The 27691-nt window shown below is 39.9% G+C and overlaps 1 protein-coding gene across 1 annotated transcript; it reads right to left on the bottom strand.

Moving 5' to 3' along the window:
• Positions 1-27: 27 nt before the first annotated feature.
• On the bottom strand, positions 28-20224 carry IFNGR1 (interferon gamma receptor 1). Its single transcript, XM_067701956.1, has 7 exons — positions 20018-20224; positions 10187-10301; positions 9334-9497; positions 7979-8151; positions 5856-6045; positions 3234-3361; positions 28-1145 (listed from the first exon to the last, which is right to left on the bottom strand). The coding sequence occupies exons 1-7, from the start codon at positions 20100-20102 to the stop codon at positions 591-593; spliced, it is 1410 nt and encodes a 469-aa protein (XP_067558057.1). The 5' UTR covers positions 20103-20224; the 3' UTR covers positions 28-590.
• Between the last annotated feature and the right edge of the window lie 7467 nt (positions 20225-27691).

Genomic DNA, 27691 nt, shown 5'->3' with positions numbered 1-27691 from the left:
TTAACCCTGAATAAATGAATACCAAAATGAACTTTGAAGTTACTTTATTATAAAAAAATCCTTAAATGCAATGTTCCATAAAAAATATATACATGTTTTTATTTACACACTCTATTAACACTACTGATTTCAATTCAATTTTAAGGACAATTTTGAAAAGCATTCATGTTTTTTCTGAAAGTGTTAGGAAAGACTATATACATAAACTTCCAAGAACAAATACCATGCTGAGGCACAGAAAGGAAAAAATCCATTTTATCTCTTGAAGTGGTTACAAAAGACCCTGGGCATAACACCTACCATTATAGGAAGCAGGGTTATTAGAGACCGTTCACTGTTACTGTTCACAAATCTAGATGGAAAGGTTCACATGTGACAGTGGTTTTTGTTTTTTATTAAAGACTCTGCAGTTTTCCGACCAAAAGTGACAGTGTCAAACAGGCTCTTTACACTTTTATCTAAACCATGACACTCCACTTGATTAATACCAAGAAGACACAATTTCTGAAATCATGATCTTTTCATGAAATCAAAGCAGAAAAACTGTTCAGGAAAAGCAGATCCTTCCAAGTTGGTGACCTTGGTTGATCTTATGAAAACTCTCTGGAATCTGCTGTAGGCCTATAACCAATCAAGGACTCTTTACCACCTTCATCTACAAGCAGATCCACTAACACATGGGGTTTGTCGTAACCAAAGGAGGTGGTGGTGTTTCTCAGCGTTATGGACTCTCGTCCTTCTGTCTTTATTTCAGTTTTATTACTTGGGGGAAATTCTGAGTCAGAGCAGTTTTCTGATACCACAAGGCCACCATCAGAACCATTTCTGGAGTGATACACATTTAAAGTGATGTTGCAGGTTTCAGACTGGTTACTGCTTGCATGCATAGAATTTTCTCCCTTTACTGGGGTCAGAGAGCTACCAGGGGCCAAGTCAGAAATATTTTCTTCAGTCATCACCACTTCTGTTTCACTAGAAAGGTCTTCTCCATGCTCTGCTTTTCCTGGACTGTCCTCAGTATGCACGCTTGAAATTGTCCCTGGAGAGAGCTGCTCACTTCCTGCGGCAATTGGTTGGTAGGTGATGGGCGATATATATTTTGATTCAGATTTTGTCTCTGAAGAGGCACTTTTTACCACAGACAGCTAGGGGAAGAGAAATCAGTGATTAAAAATAATAAATTATTAAACTTAAGTGCTCATCCTCAAAAGAAAAATGGTCTAATGGTAATGGTTAACTAAATATACAACTGAATGGCATATTTAGGATAACAGTGTAATAGAATCTGATAGTTGCCTTTTCTTTCTTTTTAATGGAAATATATTAAGATCAAAAACAATATTTTAGAATTTTTAGAAAGTCACTATCTCACCAACCTATGTTGCTTTTTGTGTACTACCTTCGACACGTATGCATGTTACATTTGTAATAGGAGTACAGCTACTTATTTTATGTAGTATTTCATCATTTGTCTTCATAATTCTAATCTTCATGGGCTCAGTAATTTTACACTGATGGTTAAATAATTTCTCTAATACTAAGTATTAAGCTGTTCCAATTTTCACCATTTATAGAACATGCTGAAGTGAATATTTCTATACATCTTTATTATTTATGAAATTATCTTTTAAGAATTCTTAAGAGAGGAATTACTAAATCTAAGAGTGTGGCATGTTTAGGATGCTACTACTCTGTACACCCACTGTATGCTTACCCTCCCCTCAGGGCTATAATTACTTTTTGCCAGCATATACCAGTTTTATTACAAGGTACTAATGGATATTCAGGTTTATTTTTCCTTCTCTAGCGGGTGTAAAATAGCACGCTGCAAGGTTGGTTCGTGCTTAACTACTAGTAGTAAGAACATTATAATTCATAGGTGAATTGTCTACTAACTGTTGATAGTTCTTAACCCCGCTACTTAAAGATAATGTTTCCATAACACATTTAAATATGCCCTTTGCATATCACAGATATTTTGCCTGTCATATTTGATTTAAATAGTTATCATTCTGATACTTTTAAATGTTCTTTTCATCAGACAAAGACTTTTTTTTTTTTTTTTTTGCGGTACGCGGGCTTCTCACTGTTGTGGCCTCTCCCATTGTGGAGCACAGGCTCCGGACGCGCAGGCTCAGCGGCCATGGCTCACGGGCCCAGCCGCTCCATGGCATGTGGGATCTTCCCGGCGGCATGTGGGATCTTCCCGGATCGGGGCACGAACCCGTATCCCCTGCATCGGCAGGCAGATTCTCAACCACTGCGCCACCAGGGAAGCCCCAGACAAAGACTTTTAAATGTTAGGCATTAAAATGTCACACTTCTCGTTTAGACTCACTGTTGGGTCATCTTTCCTTCTACCCTCTAACCACCATGAAGAGTTTCTGTATTTACAGATTTTCAAAAGCCACGCTTTCCTGACACTGGGCCTTAGCACACACTGTCCCTTAGTACCTGGGTAAACTCCTATCTGTCCCTCAAGACTGTTCAGGCATCACTGTCTCTGGAAAAGCCATGACTAACCCTACCCTGCAAAAGTACAAGAAAAGAAGTCCTCACTGGCATGTACATAAACGTCTGTCTTTGAACCTATCACACTGGACAACCACTGAATACTTATCATTTTTCCCACTGGACTTTAAGCTCCTTAGCACTGTCTCACTGTGCCTTTGCCCCATGCATAAAAAAGCATAGTGCATAGTAAAAAATATGTGGCTTTGGATGTGTGGAAGACTCAGTTATTTATGATAGGTGACATGCTGAACATCATTCTACTTTAAAAAACAAATTTTAAGAATTATCGAAAATTTCAAATTAACATTTTAGTGTACATTTGACCCTTGAGCAATACAAGGGTTAAGGGCACTGAGCGCCTCTGGAGTCAAAAAATCCACATATGACTTCTGACTCTCCAAAAACTTTACTAATAGCCTGCTGTTGGCCAGAAGCCTTACCAATAACATAAATGGTCAATTCACACATATTCTGCATCTTATATTTATATCTACATCTATTTTATACATTCATAACATACCTAACTTTTTCTTAATTTTTTCAGTATTTCTCAACTATGTGGTTTGTCTGAGAGTTTTTTCAAATTCTCACAAATCTCAAAAAATTTCCAGCATATTCATTGAAAAAAATTCAAGTATAAGTGGACCCACACAGTTCAAATCTGTGTTGTTCAAGGGCCAACTGTATACAATTAAAGAAAAAATATTTAAATATATTACCAAGGACTTGGGTAACATGATGTTTTCTCTCTTAAATGGATTCATCTTCTTAACAAGACAACATACAACTACCAGGGCAAGTACTAGAAAGAGTAGTAAAGCAGCAACAATTGGAATCCAAACAGGATCTAAGAAAAGGGAAAAACCACAAATTAGAATTACAATGGAACACTGCTATATCCATCAGATAGTTATAAAGTCTTAGTGCTATTCTTCAACAGATTTACATATCAGGTAATTAATATGGTCACAGTTTTAAAGAACACTGACACAGAAGTCAGGAGAGATGAGTAAAAAATTACATACCTGTCCTAGATATCAACATGATTCTTCCCAGCTTTGAGATCCTAAACTTTCTGCGACTACACTGTCATGATATGATGTGGCTAAAATAACTTTTTCATAACAATTTCCTTACAGCCCCAAATACAGAGTGTTTCTAGAGTTACGCTTTTCTCTCAGTTGAAGAGGCAAAAGAAAAAAATTTTAAATATATCTCTTTAGAAATAAATTCTGGCAATGTCTCTAACTCTTAAAATAATGTCGTCCCATCCTTCTGAATTCTTAAATTGTTATTTATTTAAAGATTACAAAAACTTATAAAAATACACAGGTGTGTACACACACACACACACACACACACACACACACACACACACACACACAGGAAAGTTGAACAGGAATAAAGTCCCCCGAATGAAAACCAGATACAACGAATAATATAAAATTGGGAAGATCTGTTTCAGAGCACAAACATCTATAATCACGGTTGTATATTTTTCTCTAATGCTGCTTTTTATTTTCACAGCACAATCTTCAAGATTTTTTTTCCCATAGTCTTCTCTTCCAAATTAACAGTACTTGGGACTTCCCTGGCGGTCCAGTGGTTAAGACTCCGCACTTCCACTGCAGAGGCGTGAGGCACGGGTTCGATCCCTGGTCGGGGAACTAAGATCCTATATGCCGTGTGGTACAGCCAAAAAAAAAAACAACAACAAACAAACAAATCCAAAACCAAACAAACAAACCAAACAAACAAATTAACAGTACTCTACATATTGTGGTGGTGTTTGCCCTCCTTCATAGCATTTTATTACCTTTAATTTCTATTCTAATAATGACTCTGGAAGTTACTCAAATAAATGCCTCTATCAATCACACCTGTTACAGGAGGTGAAAAAAATTATTACAATAGGAAAAGATAAAATAACTCCATAAGAAACACTGGCACGTTGCTTAGAAGCACTGAGCAGGCAGGTAGGGGATGCTGCTTATGAGCCACGATGGTGCCATCGTGTGGACACAGTATCAGCCCAGTTTGTAACTCAGGATTTTTTTTTTTAAATAAATCTAGGGCATTTATATTATTTCAAATTTTATGCATTGATGAGGATTTTCTTCCTCCAAATAGTATAACACAAACTGGTATTAAATGCACTGCATTATTTTAAGTCACCTATTTGAAACCCTCATATAATGGCCTAAAAGTTTTTAGTATTAATTTTAGGTGTTTGGTCTGATTCTTCAGCCTAGATTTCCATTCTTCAAAAAGAAATTTGTACTGTGTCATTTTTTGTACACTTTTTTAACCTAGAAGATATGTTCTAAAAACATCTGAACAATCAAAACAATTATATATACACCCAAAGACAATCACCAAAGCATGATTTATCAGCGAAAAATCTACAAGTAATCAAAAGTCCAAAAATTGAGGAACATTAAATAAATATGATCTTCATAATAAAATGTTCTAGAGATATTAAAAATAATATTAATAAAGTATGTAAAATAACATGGAAAAATATTTATAGCATATGCTTAGGGCAGTATACAAAGTTACATATACTACATAATATGATCAAGGCTACATAGCAAAAGAAAAAACAGGATGGAAAAAAACCACCAAACTGTGAGTAACTGAGTGTTTGTAACTTAGAACTACAGATAATTTTGTTTCCTTATAAATTATCTATAATGAACATTTAAATTTTGTACCATGAAAAAAAAGTCTAAGTTTTTGTTAGGTACCTGCCAAATAAGAATGCCAGTTCTGAAGTTCTATCATATGCATCCCCCTCACACACACAGGAAATAATAAAATAAAAATAATGATTTTAAAATGTGTTATAAAATTGACGTACAATCCATCATTTAAACCAATCTACATTTATTTTTGGATGTTCATTTCCAATGCTTGTCCAGTTCACATATCACACAATTTTAGTCAATGAACATTGCGGCTTTTAGTTTTTAAACTTACTGTCCCCATAAAGAACATTTTAATGGATATATAACATCTTGTTATATTGGAGTAATAAACTAACTTATATTATTATGCATGATCCTGAAATGCAGACATTTATGCACATGGCTTTATGTTTTTGTTATATTTTTTCTTTCCTGGGTCAAAAGGTCATCACATGGCTTTCTAAATTGGTTGCTTTGTATCTCTTAATGCCTGAAAAATGGCCTTATTTTTAATTTAGAACTTCTCTGAAGAACGGAACTACTGAGTATTTTTTAAAAGAGCAGAGGTTTATTGAAATTACAAATTGCCTCTTTTTACATTACCCTATTTTAGTGATCACTCACTACATTTAGGAAAAAATGGCAAGAACTTACCTTCTGTGCTGTTATTATCAGAAACGGTAATACAAAGTTCTTCCGACTTCTCAGTTGTAACAGCCCACGTTTCTGAGACTCCTTCTGCTGAAACGCAGTACTCAGAATTCAGCGAGGACACAGGAATACTTAAGAAGCACTGAGTCTCATTACAATCATCTTCCTTCTTTATGTACATTTTATTTGTGGTCTGGAAAGAGGGGAAAAAAACAATGAAAATGCATGACTCCTTTTAATTTGAAAAGAAAATATCATTCAATATGATGAATGTTGGGAACATGTCTGAAAATAGTGTTGATATCGAACAATAAGTCAATTTTTTACTTCAACATGGCATGGTGCTATATATCCATTAAAATGTTCTTTATAGAGATAATAAATTTAAAAATTAAAATAGAGATTATGAATTTAAAACTCAAATAGCAGTAATGTTCACTCTTAGTTGTCAAACCAACAAATGTTCATTAGTCCTATTCCTCTAGTGCTAGAAACTTAGCTGGTGAGAGAGAAAAGCATCTATCTCATGGTAAGAATAACACAGGTATTATACAAAGGCTGTAGGATCTCTTGGCAGTGACACAGAAGGGATTGAAGCAATCTCTGGGAGTTGATCATTCATTCAACCAGCCACACTGCATGGATCACTGTGCTAGGGCCTGAGAACACAAAGGTAGGGCAGTGGTGTCTGACCTCAAATAACTTATGATAGAGTGTGGAAGAGAGATAAGAAAGAAATGTAAGAGAGTCACAAGTACTCCTAGGGGACCACTCTATGGAACAAGGAACAACCAGACCACAGAAGAGGAAACAGTCCACCTTGTCAGAAAAGATTTCGAAGGAGAGATGATATGCCAGCTGAATACTGAAGAACGGGCAGAAATTTTCCAAAGTAGAAAAGGTGGAGAAGGGCATTCTGTGAAAGAGCAGTGTACCTTCAGGCAACTAAGAACAGGAAGCAGTTCACCAAAGCACAAACGAAAATGAATTGGAAGGAACGGGAGACAGGTAGCTGGAAATGATGCAAGAGGCCAAATCATGAAGGCCTTGCAGGCCGTGCCATGGAAGAGGATCTAGATATTATTTTGTAGCCGATGGGGATTTGTTAAAGAGTTTTAAGCAGTGAAGTAATATGGTCAGATCTGCACTTTAGAAAGACAACTCAGCTAGCAACCAAAGTGATGTTTTAAAACCTAAATCAGATGTCATTTTTCTGCTTAAATCTTTCCAGAGGCACAATGTCTCACTGAGAATAAGAGTCCAATCCCTCCAAAGCCCTTAGAGAAGTGGCCCCCAGTGAACTCTCTGACCTCATCTGCCCCCACGCTCTAGCCAGCCTTGCTGCTCCCTTCACATGCCTGGTGCTATTGCCAGGCTCTGCCTGACACACTCTTCCCACATACATCCACAGAGTTCACCTCCTAACCTCCTCCAGCCCTGGCTCCAGTTAACACTTCCCAGTGAGGCCTGGCCGGCCTGCTGAAAACCACTACTGCCCAGCGCTCTTCTCTGCTGTGTTGTTCTCCACAGTACTTATCACTGGAGTTCTTTTGTCTGTACTGTTCACGGCTATCTCCCGGTGCCTAGAAGGCACCAGGCGTGTGCTTAACAAATATTGTTAAATAAAGGAATGGCAGTGCTGTGGAGAATGAATGGAACAGAAAAAGTCTAGTCAAAGTGTGGTCTGCACACCAGTGCTAGAATGTAATCATGTCACACAGTAGTACTGTTGGTGTTTTCTTTCAAAAACAAAGATTCCAATTAGAGCTTCATATTATTTCATATCACTACAAAACTACCAATGAGCAGGAAAAGATTAAAATTATCCTCATCTTACCAGTGGAGAAATGGAAAAACACAGGTTAATATCCTAGATTAGGACCATGCTATTAAAAGAGGCAAAGAAAAACTTAAAATGTTTTCACATGGCCAGTGTTAAAGATCAATGCCAGTACTGATTCCCTGCAGCAGCATTCATATATTCCTTTTTTCTTAGTAAAACTTACGATCCATGAGTCTTGCCTGAATATTCATGAACATTCCACTTTCATTACACCACATATGGAAACAACTTATGCCAGCAACAGAAAAATTTCCATTTTGAAAAAGATGAAATAGAAACATACCTCACTTCCATTTATTCTCACAAACACATTGTACGTGAATGTATAACAAGTATTTTCATCATCGTATATGGCTTCGGGTTCGTTTTCATTTACAGTAATTAGAGGGTGAAATATATCAACAATGATTTGGTCTTCCTTCTTTGTGATAACCAGTTTAGGTGGTCCAATTTTCCCTGAGGGGACAAAAAAGAAGTAGAATTTGTACCAGCCTTGGAACTTCACAGTGTATTACATGTCACTACCAAAACTCAATCAACCTACTCTTTTTGTTCTTGTTGTTCTAAAGCAGGACCACATTTAAATCATTCCACAGATACCTAGAAGATATTTTAACTGTCCTTAGTGAATCTTGGTAAAAAGCCTTGACATAGTAGAAGCTCTATGAAGTTAGTTTTCCTTTATCTTTGCTTCTGTAGATTAAAAAACATTAAACAGAAAACAGAAAATGTTCTCTAAAAATCGTTTCAGAAAAGGCATTTTAGTTATCTTTGAATCCTCACTGAAACTCTTTGTATTTCCAATGCCTATGGATACCTGGAATGAGGCTCTATAAAAGTTTGCTAAATACATTCAATTTTTATTATGAAAATCAGAACTAGATATTCACTGATTCCACAAATATTTACTATATGTCTTTGACGTCTGGAACCTTGTAGGTGAACCATTTACCTATTCTTCACGTATTTATTGTACACCTACTGTGCGCCAGGCAGGTCTGTCTTTACTCACCAATGTATCCTCAGGAACTAGCATACTTTCTGGCACATAGTATGCCCTTGAAAAATCTGTGTGGGAAAAGTCTGACATACAGATGGTATAATTGTCAGGTGACAAAAGCATGGCCTCTGGGGAATAAAACTACTTCAAGGGCAAGTAGAGGAGGGGCCTGTAGAAGAGAAAAAAGTAGGCATGATCCAAAAAAGAAGGAGCAGAACCAAGGTGGGGGCTGAAGCTGAACTAGGATGAAGGCGATTATGGAACTCTAAAATTTTTAATGTATTAAATTGGTATTAAAATTCCCAAAGGCCTTGAGGAGTTAAGGTAGAGGGGAAGACAGAGAGCAGCTCTCACAGTCCTAGTGAACGCGACTAAGGGAGGAGTGACAGAGGACAGAGAGAGGAAGGGGTGCAGAGTCCAGACCCACACTTGCATGGGATGGAAGTGTCACAGCTTAGAAGGGGCAAAGTGAGGGGAGCCTCTTAACCCTATTTTGTGGGGCTTGGGAGAAGAGAAGACAGGAACTCCCTAAATTCCTCCAAATGTTTCTGATAATTTTTAGCAACTGCTTATAAAAGCAAATATATACAGAAGACATGCATAAGATTGAAATTTAGACATGTATACATTCCACTCACCTTCTTTGCATAAAATAAATTCTCTTGACTGTGCATAGACTGATTCCTCTTGTCCAAGCCTGGCTTTAACTCTAGCCCAGAGAGGACTTGATGGGTCATCAATTATGGAAAAGATATTACAAGAATGATGGGAGGTATTGCAGGCATCAATCCATTGCCCGTCCCTAAAATGAAGAAAAAGAAACACAAAGGTAATTTTTATTGTTAATACATAAACTTGAACCATCTCTGTCTGTGCTTTGCTTTCCATTCATAGCATGGAGCTGGTAGAAAGAGTTGAGTAAGAATAGGATGGAGAAGCTAGACAAAGTAGGAAACCTTTACTCTTTGGTTAGAAGGTCTATAGTAAATTCATTTACAATAAAGAGGCTCAATTCAAAATAAGACCTGTACAAACCACATTCCACATGTAATTTTTAAAAATCTGTTCTTTAAATGAATCGATTTCATTGAGTCATTACTTAATTACAGAATCCAACATATTACAATCACTCCTAACACTTGTCAAAAAAATTTTTTAAATTTTTCTTTCTATTCAACAGTACATACACTATAGGAAGTAAGAGGACTTCACTGTTTTTAATACAGAACTGTCACCTTTATTTGTCATGCCATAAAATGTCAGAAGTTAGTGATACTCCTCTACTTCAATTCTGACAGGAAGAAGAACTAAATGGCAGGAAGTATTTTGAAAAGAACTAATTTGCATCCTTAATTTGCATTACTTCTGGAAGTCTATAAGCCGTTCAGGAAGTTGTGCCACATGGGAAGGAACAATGATGGAAGGAAACAGTCATGAACCGTGCAAGGACCTAGGCAAAAACAGAATGAAAAAGATAAGAGTGACACTCACCTATAGGTCATCACCTGTACGGTAAACACAGGGCTCCGTGGCATAACTGGGTAATCCCAAAACAGAACAGTATTCAAGTTATAGGCCTCAATGGTAAGATTGGTTGGTGTTGGCACTGTAAGATGGATGGATGTCAGAAACTAACATTAACATTAGAAAACCTCAATATAAGAAGCCAAATTAGCCAAATATGTACTTGAAGAAAAGAATTCACCGGAACAGATAATAAATGTATTTAAATTAAGGTATTTCTAAAAATTAATTTTATTAAAAAATGTATAGAAGTGTTTGAATTCATTTTAAATTACTGAAACAACATTGTAATGCAAGGGGAACACAAATATAGTATGAGCAATAAATTCCTAGAATGTTTGAGGAGTTTTTATAAATAACTGCACTGCCTGTTGCAATAATAATCCTCAACTCATTTAATCACTAGAATTTTCTATATTTGATACCACAGACTGTATTCAATGTCTAGAGAAGAACTGGCTACAAGAGGGATGGTCAATTTCACTCTAAAATACTACCTGGGCTCTCAACCCTCCACCCAGGACTATTACACACTTTTACTACCTTTTCTCTAGCACAGGAATAGATGCCTAATGATTGCCTGACGGAGCCATCAAGCATTCCAGTTTCATCAACATTTTGCTCTCTGAGGTGTGCATGGCTTTTTTCAAAACATACCCTATATTTCTTCCTGCTTTTGCTCTTCTAAACCAATTAAGAAAACGTTTGTTGAGAAGACATTAAAGTGTCACACAAGAGAACACGCAGAAGTCATTTTACCATCTTATAATCAAACACTACCATGACCATAATCTAGTTACTAAAAGCAGCTATTTTTTCCCCTGCTCAGTGTAAAAGGTTATTGTCCAGCACCCCTTAAAAAATTGAACACATACACATCTCCTCCCTTCCTCTCTCTCTCCCTCTTTCTTTCCCTCCTTTCCTTCCCTTCTTCACGAATGAACATGAAGGTATAGACAGAGTTCGCAATATGACCTGGAATTTAAGCTTATTCAATCCGATCTATCTGGAAAACGCCACTAAACATGATGTGCTTATACAAATAAAATAAATAAATGAATAGCAATGTGGTCAGGTACAGTGGCTTCCAAACATAACTTATCATCCTAAAAAATTCAAAGAGAGCCAAAAGTTTATACTTTTTTAAAGTATCCCAGATGATAATGATGATCACTTATGTTTACACTTAGTAGACTGCTCTAATAAGAAAAATATTCCCTGGGTTGGCTATTAAGAAATCTGGGTTCTTTCCTTGCTATACTACTAAAGAGTTACTTCAGAATTCCTCACCTGTCAAGTGAGGTGTTAATTTCACACACATAGGCTATTTGCTTACTGTTGAAGAAAACACCTACTATATTTTTCCCAAAGTAAAAATTCCAATATTTGAACCCGAACTGGTACATTGTCTTAATTTACAACTATTTAGCACCTGTATTATCGTTTCAAAGCAGAACATGGATCAAGAGTTATATGGACTAAAGGACAATTAGATTCTACTGCCATTTTTTCCCTTTTTTCTGATTATTTTTTCCTTTATATCACTGGTTTTCCACAAGGGGTGATTTTGTCCCCCATGGACATCTGGCACTGTCGGAGACATTTTTGGTTCTCCTAACTGGGTGTTAGTGGTGGGGTGCTACCGGCATCTAAAGGATAGAGACTAGGGATCCTGCTGATATCCGATAATGCACAGGATAGCTTTCCACATTCTGGCAGTCCAAAATGCCACGAGTGCCAAACACTGAGAAACCCTGCTTTATTATAATTTCAGGAATGTTTTTTATTTAGGAGGAAAAACTAATTTAAAAACAGAATGCAATAAGAAATCATCTCACACCAGTCAGAATGGCCATCACCAAAAAATCTACAAACAATAAATGCTGGAGAGGGTGTGGAGAAAGGGGAAGCTTCTTGCACTGTTGGTGAGAATGTAAATGGGTGCAGCCACTGTGGAGGACAGTAAGAAGATTCCTCAAAAAACTAAAAACAGAGCTACCATATGACCCAACAATTCCACTCCTCGGTATATATCTGAAGAAAATGAAAACACTAACTTGAAAAGATACATGCACCCCAATGTTCATAGCATCATTATTTACAATAGCCAAGATATGGAAGTAACTCATGTGCCCATCAGTGGATAAATGGATAAAGAAGATATGGTGTATATAGACACGATGGAATACTACTCAGTCATAAAAAGAATGAATGAAATCTTGCCATTTGCAACAACATGGATGGACCTAGACGGTATTATACTTAGTGAAATGAGTCATAGAAAGACAAATACTGTATGTTATCACTTATATGTGCAAACTAAAAACAAATGGCAGACTATAACAAAAGAGAAACAGGCTCGTAGATATAGAGAACAAACCAGTGATTACCAGCGGGGCGGGGGTGGGGCAAGATAGGAGTAGGGGATTAAGAGGCATAAACTATGTCTAAAATAAGTAAGCTACAAGAATATACTGTACAACACAAGGAAGATAGCCAATATTCTATAATAACTTTAAGTGGAGTATAATCTATAAAAATACTGAATCACTATGTTATACACTTGATGCTAATATATTGTAAATTATACTTCAATAAAATAAATAAATAAATAGATAAATAAAACAGAATTTTTTTGATAAACCAGTACATTTTATGTTTCCCGCTCAGCGAATAGCTTTGGTTACTGTTGAAATGTCTAACTTCCGTATGACTCACCAAAGCAGCAAAACGATTTGTGCCTAAAGGTTGAGATTATGAAGTTGGAAGGATGTCTCAGATTCAAGTACTCAGTAAGCACAACATGCCCTTTGATCTGCAGCCAGTGATCAGATATCTACCATTTTTCTACTTACTCTTTCTTTCTGGAATGCTGTTGATGGCTGCTGGTACTTATCATCTTTGGTTCTCTAAGCAATTTCCTTGCAGGTGAGTCAGGAAGCACTGGTCTTGCCAGATTTAGCCCTGGTTTTGGTGGAGTTCCCATGGCCATACACAGCAGGGTAGACTAAGGTCTCCTTAACAGGGTTCCTTTTTCTATGGTGTGTTCACACCTCAACTTCAGAACAACCATCTCAAACAGCTTACATTCTATGGTTGAGGAGGAAATTAAGGCACCCCTCTCCAGGTTCAATTCAACATTGATATCAAATAATAATCACACATACAAATATAATTTTGCAACTAGATAAGAAAGAGAGGTACCTGATGTTAAGCAAACTCATAATGAATCAGAACTTGCCTCAGAAGCCATTTCTTAATTTTAGCATCTTTTGCTTCTCTCATGGCTGAGAATTTACAAACCGTCAGGTCCTGGTTTCTTTTTGTTTAACAGTCCTTCCCTCGATTACTCTCTCTAATCTTATATTTTACAAGAAACAAGAAGAAACCACGTGGCACCTGCAATCTGCTTGGAAACCTCCTTCACTAGGCCACTGGGCTCACCAGGTACATTTCCTACTTTCCCTGCTACTGAAGGTGATGGTGTTGCTAAGCTTCCTGCCACTGTGTAACAAGGATCCTCTTTCTCATTTCCAGTGAAGTTCTTCACTTCCTTTTAAGCCCCCTTTAAAAAAATTATTCCCAATAGGAATGACATTTTAACTGTATGTACTCAATCTGAGATTAATTTCTGCATTTGAGGAAAAGGCATATAGAAATCAATCTGTATTCTAGAATATCAAATAAAGTGCATTTAAATTTAAGAGGTTACTGAATCATACATTATAAAATACAAACAGCAATAGACTTGTGCTACATTAGATTAGTTTTTCGTGTGAGTCAGGTGACATTTCCCATAATTTAAGTAAAAGCTTGACATGGTTAGACTAGGATAAGGACTTAAACCATAGCTTCCAAAGCAATCAAGACAGGTGGTAGGAGAAGAGGTTTCAACGGAACTAGCAAACAGAAATTACTACTAGATTATAGGAGAAACTTTTGAATATTGACACCAAAGGATGTAACCTGTGGTTTTAACGCTACCAGAAGAGAAACCATGCGGTTATTAGACATTTGCCTTTGTCATCTTTGCTAAAATCTCATGATAAATTGACATGAGTAACTCATTTTCTTAAGTTTCAGAATTTTATAACCTAAAGTTTACATGGCTTCATATTCAGATAAATAATTGAGGCTTACAGCAAACTTCTATTCATAAAAAATTTACCCTATGTCAATAAAAATATATGTAGAAATAGAGTGTGGGGTTAAAGGAAAGATTCTACTAGAGGATTTCATGAAGTAGAATAATCTTGCAGATTTCCCTAGCTCTTAAAATGCCGACAGTTTTCTGTAACACGTGTTGTTTTTGGAAATGGTTCAGAGTTATTTGGAGCATTGTATCTGCATCCTATCCAGAGTGAACTTTAGCTCTTTTAAGATCTGCTTCCCAGAACTCCTCTAGGAACTAGCAGCTGAGGATTAAACAAAACCAAACAAAGGAGGTAAGAATCACTTTTCACAACATTCTAAGTACAATGCAGACAAAAAGGAGAGTTCTGGTTACAACTAACTGTTTCCTGGTGATAAATATGAAAAAAGACCAAGGCAGAGAACAGAAAAGACATATGAAGATCAGCAAGTGGTGAAGCAGTGCCGCTAGATGCGGCAGTGGAGATGTCACGGAAGCCCCCGAACCAGCAGCCAGAACAGCTCTGTAGTAATTACTGGGGAAGGCAGCAGAAGGGGAAGCAAACAGCTACAGACATCTCCAGGTTTCCTCTGCATGGACGGTGACAGAAGCATGGGCTGCCTCCTGTGCTCCATCCCATAATCACCAAAAGTATCTGTGCCTCTACTGGAAGAGGCACAGTCTCAGTAGTTCACCGATTTTTACATAATAGCATTCGAAGACTAAATAAAAGATGCATGCATCTAAGGCCAAACAGAGCTCTGTACTCTGTAGACACCATGTGACTATGTGCTCACCAACCTCTCTATGGGAAGGACAAACTGAGAAGCATGAAGAAGTAAGGATACACGGGCCAGTAATTAAATCGTTTTGGAGGATTCTAGGTCATCTGACACTACAACTCAAAAACAAACACTCTAAATTAAAGCACCCAGACCCTTTACTGAATGAACAACTCTCAGAGAAAAGAGCTAACAACTTCCTCGTGTTAAAGATGAGGGGCCATGGACGTTTTCACAAAGGTCTCTTCTTATACTGCAAAATGAGAAATGGCATGAGAAATCCAGGCAGAAAAAGTGAAAAACATCAAATCCGGACTTTGGCATCTTTTTCAGATATATTTAGGATTATGATCTATCTACTGAATGGTTTTATAGTGCTGATAAAATAACTTTTTCTTAATGCTTTCCAACTTTTTCTCTTAGCAAGTAGCAGCGTCCTCTAGATTTAAGATGAATAAAGACATTTAAGAATTCTTGCACATGGTGTTTCAAGCATTCATAGAAGTTTTAAAACTGAAACATATCAATATTTGGGGGCTTTGAAATGAATCATATCCATCACTTTGTGAAACTAATGGAAAAACGGTCCTTTTTCTACTTCCTTCTGTTATTTCCTTGTACCTTCAGAAAAAGAGTACCAGAACTAAGGGTTCATGTGAGGACATCTAAAATATTTCAGGACCATTTCACCTTCCATATGATAGCTCCTTAGCCGGGTCAAGACCCCTAGTATCCCTGCAGTCTTCTCTTCCTCCTGTCTGTCTTCACGTTTTACCATTCACTCTCTCTTTCTTAAATGTGGGCCCAGAAGTAATGCACCTGATGTGAATGAAATACTTTTCCTCCTTTTTTTTTTTTTGAAGAGATGGGCATATCAAAGAGTGGCTTACGCTGAACCCGTAATTAACTAAAATCCCCCCAGATCTTTCACTCAAATTACCAAGTTAGGGCTTATCCAAAAAACTTCTCCCCAGCCACTTTCCTGATCTGAAATGCAGGGTTCTATTATTGTTCCTGTTGATTCAATTTCATCTAGTTGGGTTGCTCGGCATACCAATAAATTCTAATTGAACCAGATCCACCCAGTCCCTGAGAGAAGTCATTTCTCAAGACTAATTCCCTTTTGGACTAATTCATTCTAAGTTGAGAAATAGTTTAGGAACTGAAAAAACTAAAGAGGCCTTTTCAGTCTATGAAGAACAGGAAATAGGTGGAAGGAGTCAGCTGCTAAGCTTACTTTAAATTTTTCATATTGATCTGGATGAGTTTTTTTTTTTTTTTTTTTTGCGGTATGCGGGCCTCTCACTGTTGTGGCCTCTCTCGTTGTGGAGCACAGGCTCCGGACACACAGGCTCAGCGGCCATGGCTCACGGACCTGGCCGCTCCGCGGCATGTGGGATCTTCCCGGACCGGGGCACGAACCCGTGTCCCCTGCATCGCAGGCGGACTCTCAGCCACTGCGCCACCAGGGAAGGCCTGGATGAGTTTTTTTAAAAGCTGACACAATTTCTCATTCATAACTAAATCAATTTAATATTTAAAAATATATTTGTGAAAATAATGACGCACATAATTGAATGATAGTCACCAACATATATTAAACATTTACTACACGACAAGCTACGAGCTCAACTTTGTTACGCATTATCTCAGTTAAGCACCAAAACCATCCTAGGAGGGAGGTAATATTTATCAAAAAGAGAAAAAAGGCTTAGAGAAGCTACTTAAAGACTTGACAGTGTGTAAAGTTTTGTTGTTTTTAATTAACAAAAGCTGCTTAAGCATCATTTCTATGATAGTTTAATAAAAGATGGGGAAAATAAGCTCCATATATAAATAGGAACTGGAGATAACTGTTTTCTGATGACATCACAAGCATTTGCTTCAAGTAATTTTGCCTGATTTATCATATCATCACAATCACATGACGGCACTGCAAAATCTGAACAATGTATTAAATTAAATTATTTATTTAGAATGGACATGATTGAAATGGATATCTATTGAATAGTATTGGGATAATCTAAAATACACTCCCTTAATAAGAAAATTATAAGTAAACTCATTCCTTCTTGTCAGGAACTCTCTTAATTCTGGTACGTCTTTCATTCTGATTCTTTGTCCAATTAAAATGGAACCATAAATTATCCATTTAGCTTATATAAAAATTGCGCTATTACTGTCAAATTGTATAAGACAGCTCTTTAAAGGGGTTATTTTTCTCTTCAATTCTTTAGGGTTTCTTTTATATAGAAGCAAAAGGTGGATCTTTCAAAAATCCATACAAACCATGAATCAGAATAAAATGAAAAAACTATTATTAATACCCTCTTCAATAAATATAATTGAAATGCACTGATTTAAGTATTTTGAATCTCTGAAAAACATACAGATTCCAAAGAAAATAATGAAAAATTTCAACACACCCAGAGCATTACCTAAAGTTAGAGAATGAAGAGTTGATAAGCAAGTGGAGAAGGCGAGTTAAGAGCCCCACTGCTGTGCTAAACCAGTATGCTCTTCAGATGATACCCAGAGTAAGAAGGGAAGAAGGGTGGCTGACACCTGTGTTTATAAAATGCTGGAGTACAGAAGCCACAGAAGATCTTCCTGTGGGGGGAAGGCAGGCAATCCTACTCCCAGGGCCGGCTTCAAGGACATACGAATTGTGTAGTCACGAGGGGCCCCATGCTCAGGAGGGCTCTGTACTCAGAAGGAAGGGCCGTGCACTTGGTTTAATGCTCTGCCCTAGCCAGGAACTTCGGTCACCCTCTTCCTCTCTTCCCACATCCAGTGAATCACCAAGTTATGCTGAGTCTGTCTTCTAATTTCTTCTTCTCCATTTAAACTGCCTCCTCCCAGACTTAAGCAGCAGTCTCCTAAGTGACCTCCCTCCTTTGAGTCTACCGCCAAACTATTTTGTAAGATGAATGGTCTTTCTAAATGGCCTATCTGATCCTGCATGAAATATTTATCTCCTTAAAATAACCCCACGGCTGTCCACTGACTTGAGCAAGGGAGAGCGAGCCTATTATTTTGTTGGCTCAGTACCTGTACTTCCTTCAGGAACATTATTGCTCTTCTTCTGGGAAGTCTCCTACTGCCACCACCTGTAACAATATCCTTCCCATGCAAGCTGGCGTCTGACCCAAGCTAGGCAAATCAGAGCCTTCTTCCAGGATCTTGTTATGGTGGAGGAAGCTGCAAGATGTCAAAACCCAAAAGCTGTCAACATCCATGATTCCTGCCAAATCGAGAAGACTGCCAACACTGAGTCAGCAGTAAGAAATGGAGGGTCTGGGCACTTTTGAGTTCCAGGTTCAACTTCCTGAGGCCCAGCTGGCATCTGTACCTTTCTGTTCAACTCTCACTTGGATTCTCTGAGCCAATAAATTCCTTTTTTTGTCTGTGTGAGCCAAAGCTGTGTTTCTGTCCTTTGCTGTTACACATGACAAGGCACTTCATTAACTGGTTCCCACCTCTCCACATATCCTTTCTCCCCTTATATCCTCACACACGTACTGTACAATAAAATGCTTAAATTATTCCACTAGTTCAACCTGCTGTTTCACAGCCCTTCCTCTGCACACACAAGTCTCTCTCCACCTCCAGTTCCAACTCTGGGGTCATCTTCTTTGTAAAGTCTTTTCTGATTCCCCTGCTCAGAGGCAGACACCCATATCTTGCTTTCCAGTAACCTATGTGTAAGTTCAATATCTTATCACAAAGGATTGCAACTGCCCTTGTGGATGGCTAACGCCCTAGGTAATGGCAGAGTGCAGAGTCAAGAACTTGGACTCTGGAACCCAACTGCCAAGCCCCCCAGTGAATAGCAGCAACTTGGTTAGACCTCTCTGTGCCTCAGTTTCTCATCCAAATTTGGAGATACAACAGCACCTACTTTATAGGACTTGTGGGAAATGGTGTGATAAGAACTTAAAATAGTGCCTGATAACTGTTAGCTATAAAATCACGATCCTTGAAGGCAGAAACTAAATAACTCCCATTTTTGTATTCCCAACACCTGGCACAATTTCTTTTTCAAGGAATGACATTTGTTTGCTTGAGTTCTAAACGGCAAGCCAAAGGAGAGCTGGATATGAATGGTGCACATCTAACAAGTGTCACTGAGGAAGTCATAACACAGAGGTGCAGACCCAGAGTTTGCCAAGGGTAAACGAGGCTGGGTCTCCCTGACCCCTTCCAGGCAGCTGCTACCTGCCTGCACAGAGGAGACACTCAAGACTGTCCGGTTTTCTGAAAATCTAGGTGCATCCCTTTTGCAGAAAAACTACTGATTTCACTGGAGCTCTTAATTATCATTATACCTAGCTTTAGAAAAAACATGTTCTTATGTTTCCTGGGAAACATCAAAAGCAGGCGGAGATAAACGAGGAACTAGGCTATGCAAAGAGACCTTACTGTCTGACAAATGGGCTCATGAGTGCACGCACTGGACCACCTCCAGACTTACACGTAAGAGGCGGTTACTGCCTTTTCATAATTCTCAGCTGGCGAAATAACTTCTAAGGATTCGGGGCCTACCTTACGAATATTTAAGTCATGAGCTGTGGCCACAGTGTACAACTGCTGACCAGAGAACTCACTTATTTAAAAATTAAGAGAACGTGTTTTGTTGTTTTGGTAACCACGGAAGGGGCCGGAGAAAGCGAAGGGAAGGCTGCAAACTGCGGAAACCCTGCGTCGCCTTCCCGGTGGCCGCCCCCTTAGGACCCGAAGCCACCGGGCATCAAGGACAAATGCGAGAGTCGAGGACAAATGCGGACGCGGCTCCTCAGCGCGGGGGAGGGTTCCTGGCCGGTGGGGTTCCCTCTCTCCCCTCCCGTCCCCACCCGGTCGCGGCGCTGCCGCGAGCGACAATACCTGAGGACAGCTTCTGATCCGCGGCGCCCATCTCAGCCCAGCTTCCGGCCTGCACGGTAAGGACGAGGAGAAGGAAGAGAGCCATGCTGCTCCGGACCGACTCCGGTGCTGCCCAGAACTGCGGGAGGCCCCCGGCGCGGCCCTCGGGCCTAGGCTGGCGTCATTTCCTCCACCGCAGACCATCCCGCCAGCGGGAGGCGGAGCGTGGACGGGAAAGTGGGGCGCGGACAGCAAAGCCGCCACCAGGACTGGCAGGCCGGCCTGGACGGGAGGCGGGGCCAGAGTGGGGGAGGCGGGCCCGGGGCGTGAGGGCGGGGCCCGGGGCGCGGAGGCGGGGCCGGGGCGTGGAGTTAGGCCTGAGCGTGGTAGTTAGGACGTGCGGGGTGGCTGAGGTGCGCGGGGTGGCGGAGGTGCCCGGGGAAGCGGGGCCTGGGAGGGGAGGAGGACTACAACGCGAAGGCCGCCTCTGTGGTAGCTCGGCGTTAGGGGCACGACAGTCTGTGGTCGCGACCTTGGCTCGCAGGTTTGTGAGTAACTTGGGTCCAAAGGTCATGTTCTTTAAGCTTTGCATGACCTTCCGTGATGCATCTTCCTCTTTTTGCAGTGTTCTGGACTTGCAGAACTTTGCCCTAGGCCACAACCCAGCACAATGCTTACTTTATCTTATATAAGACTTCGGCATCAATGCGGCATCAATGCGTCTGGGAACTTAGATTTTAGGGCAGAAATAGCCCTTACATGCCTTCTCTAATCCCTGCATTTGTAGCTGAGGAGCCCGAAGCTTCGCGGGTGAAATGGTTTGTGCAAACTTGCATAGCCCAAATAGAATTGGCTCGGCCATGAACTACTTTATTCTTGGAGGAAAAATAACTTGCATTACCTTTTCAGCAATTAAATATCAAATAGCGATTTATTAAGCAGCCTCTCATCATGAGATCTTTCCTCTCTGACCACATCTCCTATTACTCTGCATCATCTCACCTATTCTACTCGAGGCGCATTGGCCTCTGCCCTTACTAGAACACTCCAGGCTTGTGCTCAGGTGTGCACATGGCTAACTACTGAACCTACTTCAAGTCTCTGCTTATTATGGCCTTCTGCAAAAATTTGAAATTGCAGCCCACCTTCCCATCCTCTTTACACTGCCCTACTGTTTATTTCGTGGCACTTAACCTTCCCTCACACTCTATGATATGCATATTGATTTTATTTTTCTCCTCCTTCTAGAATGTAAGCTTTGTAGGGCTGAAATCTTTGGCACTCATTTAGTATTTGTTGGATGAAAGAAGGCATGATTACACTAGCATTAAGTAAAAATTTTAGAGAAAAACCTTATGAAGATGCTGTACAAACTAGAGGCTTTATTTATATTATTTATATGAATAAATATTCATTTATTTGTATGAATAAATATTAATTTTACTTATATGAATAAATCCCTTAGCTCAGTATTTCTGAAAATCAATGTGAACCACCTGGGTTCTTGTTAAAATGCAGTTTGGATTTAGTTGTTCTGATTCAGGTTGGGCCTTGAGGGTGCATTTGTAACAAAATTCACAAAGAGTGCCAATGCCACTGGCTCTAAGGCCACGCTTTGCATAGTAAGGCTTTAACTCAACTAGACTAAGTTTTGGGAAATATTTCATTTCATGTATTTGTGATGTCCGCTCTCTTAGTCTGTTTGGGTTGCTATAACAAAATACCACAAACTCAGTAGCTTATAGACAACGGAATTGTATTTCTCACAGTCTGGAGACTAGAAGTCCGAGAACAGAGAGCCAGCATGGTCGGGTGAGGGCTACTCTTCTGGCTAGCAAGCTTCTAGTTATTTCCTGGCATGACAGAAGAAGGAAGGATCTCTCTTTTATAAAGCACTAATCCCATTCATGAGGGTTCCACTCTCATGATTCAAGCATCTCCCAAAGGCCACACCACCTAATATCATCACCTTTGGGAGTTAGAATTTCAACATATGAATTTTGGAGGCACACAAACATTCAGATCATAGCACTCACTATATAAAAGTCACCTTCTAATCATTGCAAGCATACAAGGATAAGTAAGAAATGATCGTTGCTGTTTGGGAGTTTATGGAGCATAACATTCAAATCAATTGAATATAACATTCAGTTTAGTTCAGTAAATATCTTCGTAGCAGACATCACAGGTTGGATTACCCACGAAGTAGACTCTTGGGGGAGATTGATGTGCAAGACATGCTCTTGTATGCTCTTGGGATCGATTCCTGTCAAAGGGAGGTGGAAGGAACAGGATTGAGCAGAAGATGATCTATAATGCTATCCTAACAAAGGCCTCAGCTGACCCCTTGGAGCCAGGATGGCCTTCTAGAGGTATCTTTGAATTGGCACGAGTGGCTTTACCTTCAACTCCCAGCATTGATTAGTCATTGGATACAAACCACCCAGAGAGGGGACATGATTTGGGGTTGCCTGTTCCTTTAAGTAAGGCATTCTCCAACGAGTACTGGCAGCCTAGGGTGTCTGCCAGTAGCACTCCCAGCAGCAGGGCAAGGATGGAGCTAAATCTCCTAGTCCTGGGCAGAGCTTCACAATCAGCATCCGTTGGCGGCACTGTGCTAGTCGCTTGGAGACTAAAGATATTTATTAATTCACTAAATATTATTGAGTGCCACTGTGTGTATCCAACACTGCTCCACACTGAGGTGTAGACCTGAGCAAGACCGACATGGCCCCTGCCCTAATGGAGCTTACAGTCTACTGAGGGATTAAGCAGATGTTAATCAAGCTATTATAAGTACTGAACTTATAACTATTATCAGGGAGAGTCGTGGATTTACAGGAGCATAAACAGGAACTTAGTCTAAGTTTTAAGGCAATTCTTTCTTTAGGCGGTTACAATTACGTTAGGACCTGAAGGATAAAAGAGGATTAGCCTGAATAAAGCTGGGGGAAGGGAGAATCACAGAGAGGTAAGAGGAAGATGAGTAAAATAATTTAAAAATCCAATAAATAAATCTTATATAGTCACACAGAAGGCGAATGAACAGTGCCAGTTCCCTTGGTAAACATCTAATGCCTAATGGCCAGAGAGTATCCAAGTATACGTTGGTCCCCACTATATCCTCTGGTGAGTTTTTAAATCCAAAAAAACCCAGTGTGGGCTATGGGGTGGGTAAATCCAGGGCCAAGTGTAAAGAGTAGTGCTGCTCAGGAGCAAAGCTGCGTTTTGTAGGCCACGTTCAACATGGCCTAGAGGAAGTTAAATAAAGGCCAAATAAAATAATTTAAGAAATTAAAACTATGTTGTAATAAGAGCAGAGACTGGGTGTACAGCACAAACCACACTTTGACTCCTGGCCCCGAGCATTTCCTTCCCTTTTTCTCTAGAGCAGAAATGTCTGCCGCTTTCCCTGTAAAGGAAACAGATTGAAAAGTTTGTGGCTAAAGCATTTATTTTTTCTTTTTAAAATAAATTTATTTATTTTTTATTTTTATTTTTGGCTGTGTTGGGTCTTTGTTGCTGTGCGCGGGCTTTCTCTAGTTGCAGCGAGCGGGACTACTCTTCATCGTGGTGCGTGGGCTTCTCATTGCGGTGGCTTCTCTTGTTGCGGAGCGCGGGCTCTAGGCACGTGGGCTTCAGTAGTTGTGGCATGCGGGCTCAGTAGTTGTTGCATGCAAGCTCTAGAGCACAGGCTCAGTAGTTGTGGCGCATGGGCTTAGTTGCTTCGCAGCATGTGGGATCTTCCCGGGCCAGGGCTCGAACCCGTGTCTCCTGCATTGGCAGGCGGGTTCTTAACCACAGCACCACCAGGGAAGCCCCTGTGGCTAAAGCATTTAGTTCTGAATTCTGATTGTTCTATAAATTAAAGCCGATACTCCCCTACCTTCTCACACTCTACCCTTGCCTCCACACTGCCCCTTACTTAACTACGTTTTAGCCATTACGTATCCACAAACACATACGCACTGAAATTGTGGTGATTATTACAAAGAGAAGAGCAGGATTATTGGAGCATACATTCTCTCTCTCTTCCACTAGAAAGTAAGCTCCTTATTTTCTTCACTGCCATATCCCCTGCACCAGGGTAAGTGCCTATAATTCCATTAATATTTATTGAATAAATGTATGAATGGACAAAGCAAGCTTGTGAACAAAGCAAGCTTGTGGGAATGTAGCAGGTATAGTTAAACTTATGGTCGATCAAGCTATAATTGATCACTGATGAGAATTCAGCCATGTTTGGATATCATACTGGTACCAAACCAAGTACTATCTGTTCTTGCCCTGCACACAGCCCCCTTTTGAGGAGAGCTCTCATGCTGACGTCTGATCATATCAGATCAAACCCCTGACTCAAAGGCAGTTATCCATAGACTGCAGAGTCTTCTAGTAGATGGCTTGTTTTGGAGCACTGCCTAAGATCAATGCCACATGCTAGATTATGACTGTGGCAGGCATTGTTCATTGACTGACTGCTAATAACCTTTCTCCTTGCTTCCTTCCCACTATAGAGTCTATAAAGGCTCAACAGTCACTTTCCCAAGCTTCATGGCAGCTGCATAGTCATATGACATAGTTCCGGTCAACAGGGCGTAAGCAGAAGTCTGTGAACACGTGTGTGTGTGTGTGTGTGTGTGAGAGAGAGAGAGAGAGAGATGCAACAAGAGAGCTTGCTGGCTTTGACCCTTCTCTAATCTTCCTGCCTTAAAAGTAGGCACATGATGCCTGGATCTGCAGCTGCTATCTTGCAACCATGAGGAAACACGATTAAGGATGAAAAACCAACAGCTAAAAATGGAAGAATAGAAAAATAGAAAACCTGAGATACTGAAGTTAGCATTGAGCAGCTGAACCAATATCTGCAATCACCTACCTCTGGACTCTTGTCATAGGAGGAAAAATAAAGCCCTATTGATTCAAGCCATTGCCAGTTTGGTTTTCTGTTAATTAAGTTGACATTTTTTCACACTCAATGTCAGACCAACCTAAACAAATTCTCTTTCAGAGAGCTGGGATGTAAACCTCAATGGAAGGAAGATTGGCTGAGGGGGGCAGGGAGGAGGAGGGAAGAAAGAAAAAAGAAGAAACAAGCAACTCAGGAACAGAATGTAGAACACTAGAATAGTAGGCAAAGAAGATCCCTTGTTGAGGGGAGAACAAGAGGCCCAAGTCTTGGAGCTGCAGCAGCAGCCAGAGGCTTCAGAGCACTGCTGTGTACCCTGAAGAGTGCTCCCCCAGTGTGCTCCCTAAGGACCAGCTTCAATGGTGATTTTTTCCTCTTTTGACTTTCCCATACATTTGCACCAAAATTCCTTGTCACTAAAGGTAATCAGAGTGTCTCTGTCCCTTGCAACTAAAAGAACCCACCTAACATAATTTCCAGCCATGTGTGGTCAGTTCCATAAAGGACAGCTATCGTGTTCTTTTAGAAAACATTTCTCAATATCACACAAAACACAGGGCTGGATAAACTGTTGCTGAGCAGGATCGAAGCAATGTAAAGAGGCATGCAACTTGTCTGCAGTGCTTCGCACTTCCTCTTTCAGAGCTTCTTCCTCTCAAAGTGCTTTCCCACATCACACCAATGCCCTCTTGCTGCTTTTCAGCGACTGGGAGTCCCCCTTTGAGAATACCTAGAACTGCCCTGGGTCACAAGGCTTCAGCTTAAGGTTTCTCTCCACCTTAATCTTTGATCAACATTTAGATAAATGGTTCTGTAATCTGCAGGCAGATGCTTTTAGCTGGCTCTGAGTAAAGATGAATAAACAGATTAATTTATAGATATCAGCATTTTGAAAGCCATTTTTGGGTTAATACTCCTACATATTTTAGCATTATAACTTTCTAACTAGCACAGCAATGAATTTACAACCATGACATCGGAGGTCTTGACAAAAACCGAGAGAGTAACGTATTTTGTTCTGAAAGAGGGGTCTTTTAGGTACCTTTAAAATTATATGACAACCCACTTTCCAAAAGACAGGGCACACCTAATACTAGTTACTGCAAACTAGCCGCTCATGGACTAAAGTCAGCCTGTAGACATGTTTTGTTTGGTCAGCAGAGATAATTTTATTTTCGTTGGTTCTAGGTAGAGTATAGATTCCTTTTAAGTTTTTGATATTTATATTTATTAATATTATCCTGTATACCAATACTGGGTTTCTAGAGCAGAGCAGATTATTATTATTTATTTATTTATTTTGCGGTACGCGGGCCTCTCACTGTTGTGGCCTCTCCCGCTGCGGAGCACAGGCTCCGGACGCGCAGACTCAGCGGCCATGGCTCACGGTACCAGCCGCTCCCCGGCATGTGGGATCTTCCCGGACCGGGGCACGAACCCATGTCCCCTGCATCGGCAGGCGGACTCCCAACCACTGTGCCACCAGGGGAGCCCCAGAGCAGATTATTATTTACTTACAGCAAATAATCATCCCGTCTCCCCTCTGTCCCGATTCTTATCCCTGGGCCATACGATGTCATGTTGCTTGCAACAGCGTCTCCTTTAGGGGAGCAAATCACTCTCCCCCAAGTCAGCCTACACATTTATATATGTCTCCCTTTCTGAGAGAAAAAGTGAAATCTTTTGCTCCCTCTTGTGAATAAATTCTCCTTGAGGACACAAAGGAGACGGATCCTGGGTTCTTACCCTTTGGGATGTGAATCAATTTATCCACATACAAGATAAGACTAGAGGCTCCAGCTTTACATCACAGAAGACGTCTGCATGGTCCTGCGGGGGTGGGGATGAGGTGGGGTGGGTGCGTGAGGGGCTTTCATTGCTCTTTGACGCTAAAGAAAACAAAAAGCTCTAGGTAAATCTCTCTGGAATTCTCATTAGGCAATCACTCATAAATTCACATCCAGTCTTGTTCTTTTAGCTCAGATCCCGAATGTCAGTAAAATTTGCTCAGAAAATCATAGCATGAAACATAAACACATAAAACAAAAAATTTTTCTCTACAGCCTACCATTCCCCAGTTGAACCGCAGGCCCACTGTCTCATTCACTTCACACGCTGCTTATTTATGCTACCTTCTGGGTTCCTGTAGGCATTTGATTTGGGACCTCTACTTCATATCATTCTTTCATTTAAATTAACCTTTAATGAAAGCTTTCCACGAAGCTATCATGATCAATACTTTGATCAAAGAATGTATATGTCCTACCATCCAGACCTCTAGAAAGAGAATTGAAATACATTAAGTTTGTGTGAAAGAAGAATTCATAATATGATATTTTGGACTAGAAATCAAACCAAAATAAGAAGATAATTTCTTACTACTTGCTATAGACTGAATGTCTGTGTCCCCCTCAACCCCAACAATTCATATGTTAAAAATCCTAACTCCCAATGTGATGGCATTAGGAGGTGGGCCCTTTGGGGGGTGATTAGGTCATGAGGTGGAGCCCTCATGAATGGCATTAGTGCCCTTATAAGAGAAACCCCAGAGAACACATTTGTCCCAGAAGATGACAGTCTATGAGCCAGGAAGAGGACCCACACCAATTCTGCTGACACTTTGGTCTTGGACTTCCCAGCCTCCAAAACTGTGAGAAATAAATTTCTGTTGTTGATAAGCCACCCAGTCTATGGTATTCTGTTACAGCAGCCTGAACAGACTAAGATAGTCCTCCAAAGTATGTAGAGAACAATTTTATCTACGTGGAAATTTATCATGTGGAAGTGTG

This window comes from Pseudorca crassidens, chromosome 13, assembly GCF_039906515.1.
Source record: "Pseudorca crassidens isolate mPseCra1 chromosome 13, mPseCra1.hap1, whole genome shotgun sequence".
In the NCBI taxonomy this organism is placed as follows: Eukaryota; Metazoa; Chordata; class Mammalia; order Artiodactyla; family Delphinidae; genus Pseudorca; species Pseudorca crassidens.
The sequence above is the reverse complement of the archived record's forward strand: the minus strand, read 5'-3'. Positions and strand labels throughout refer to the sequence as shown.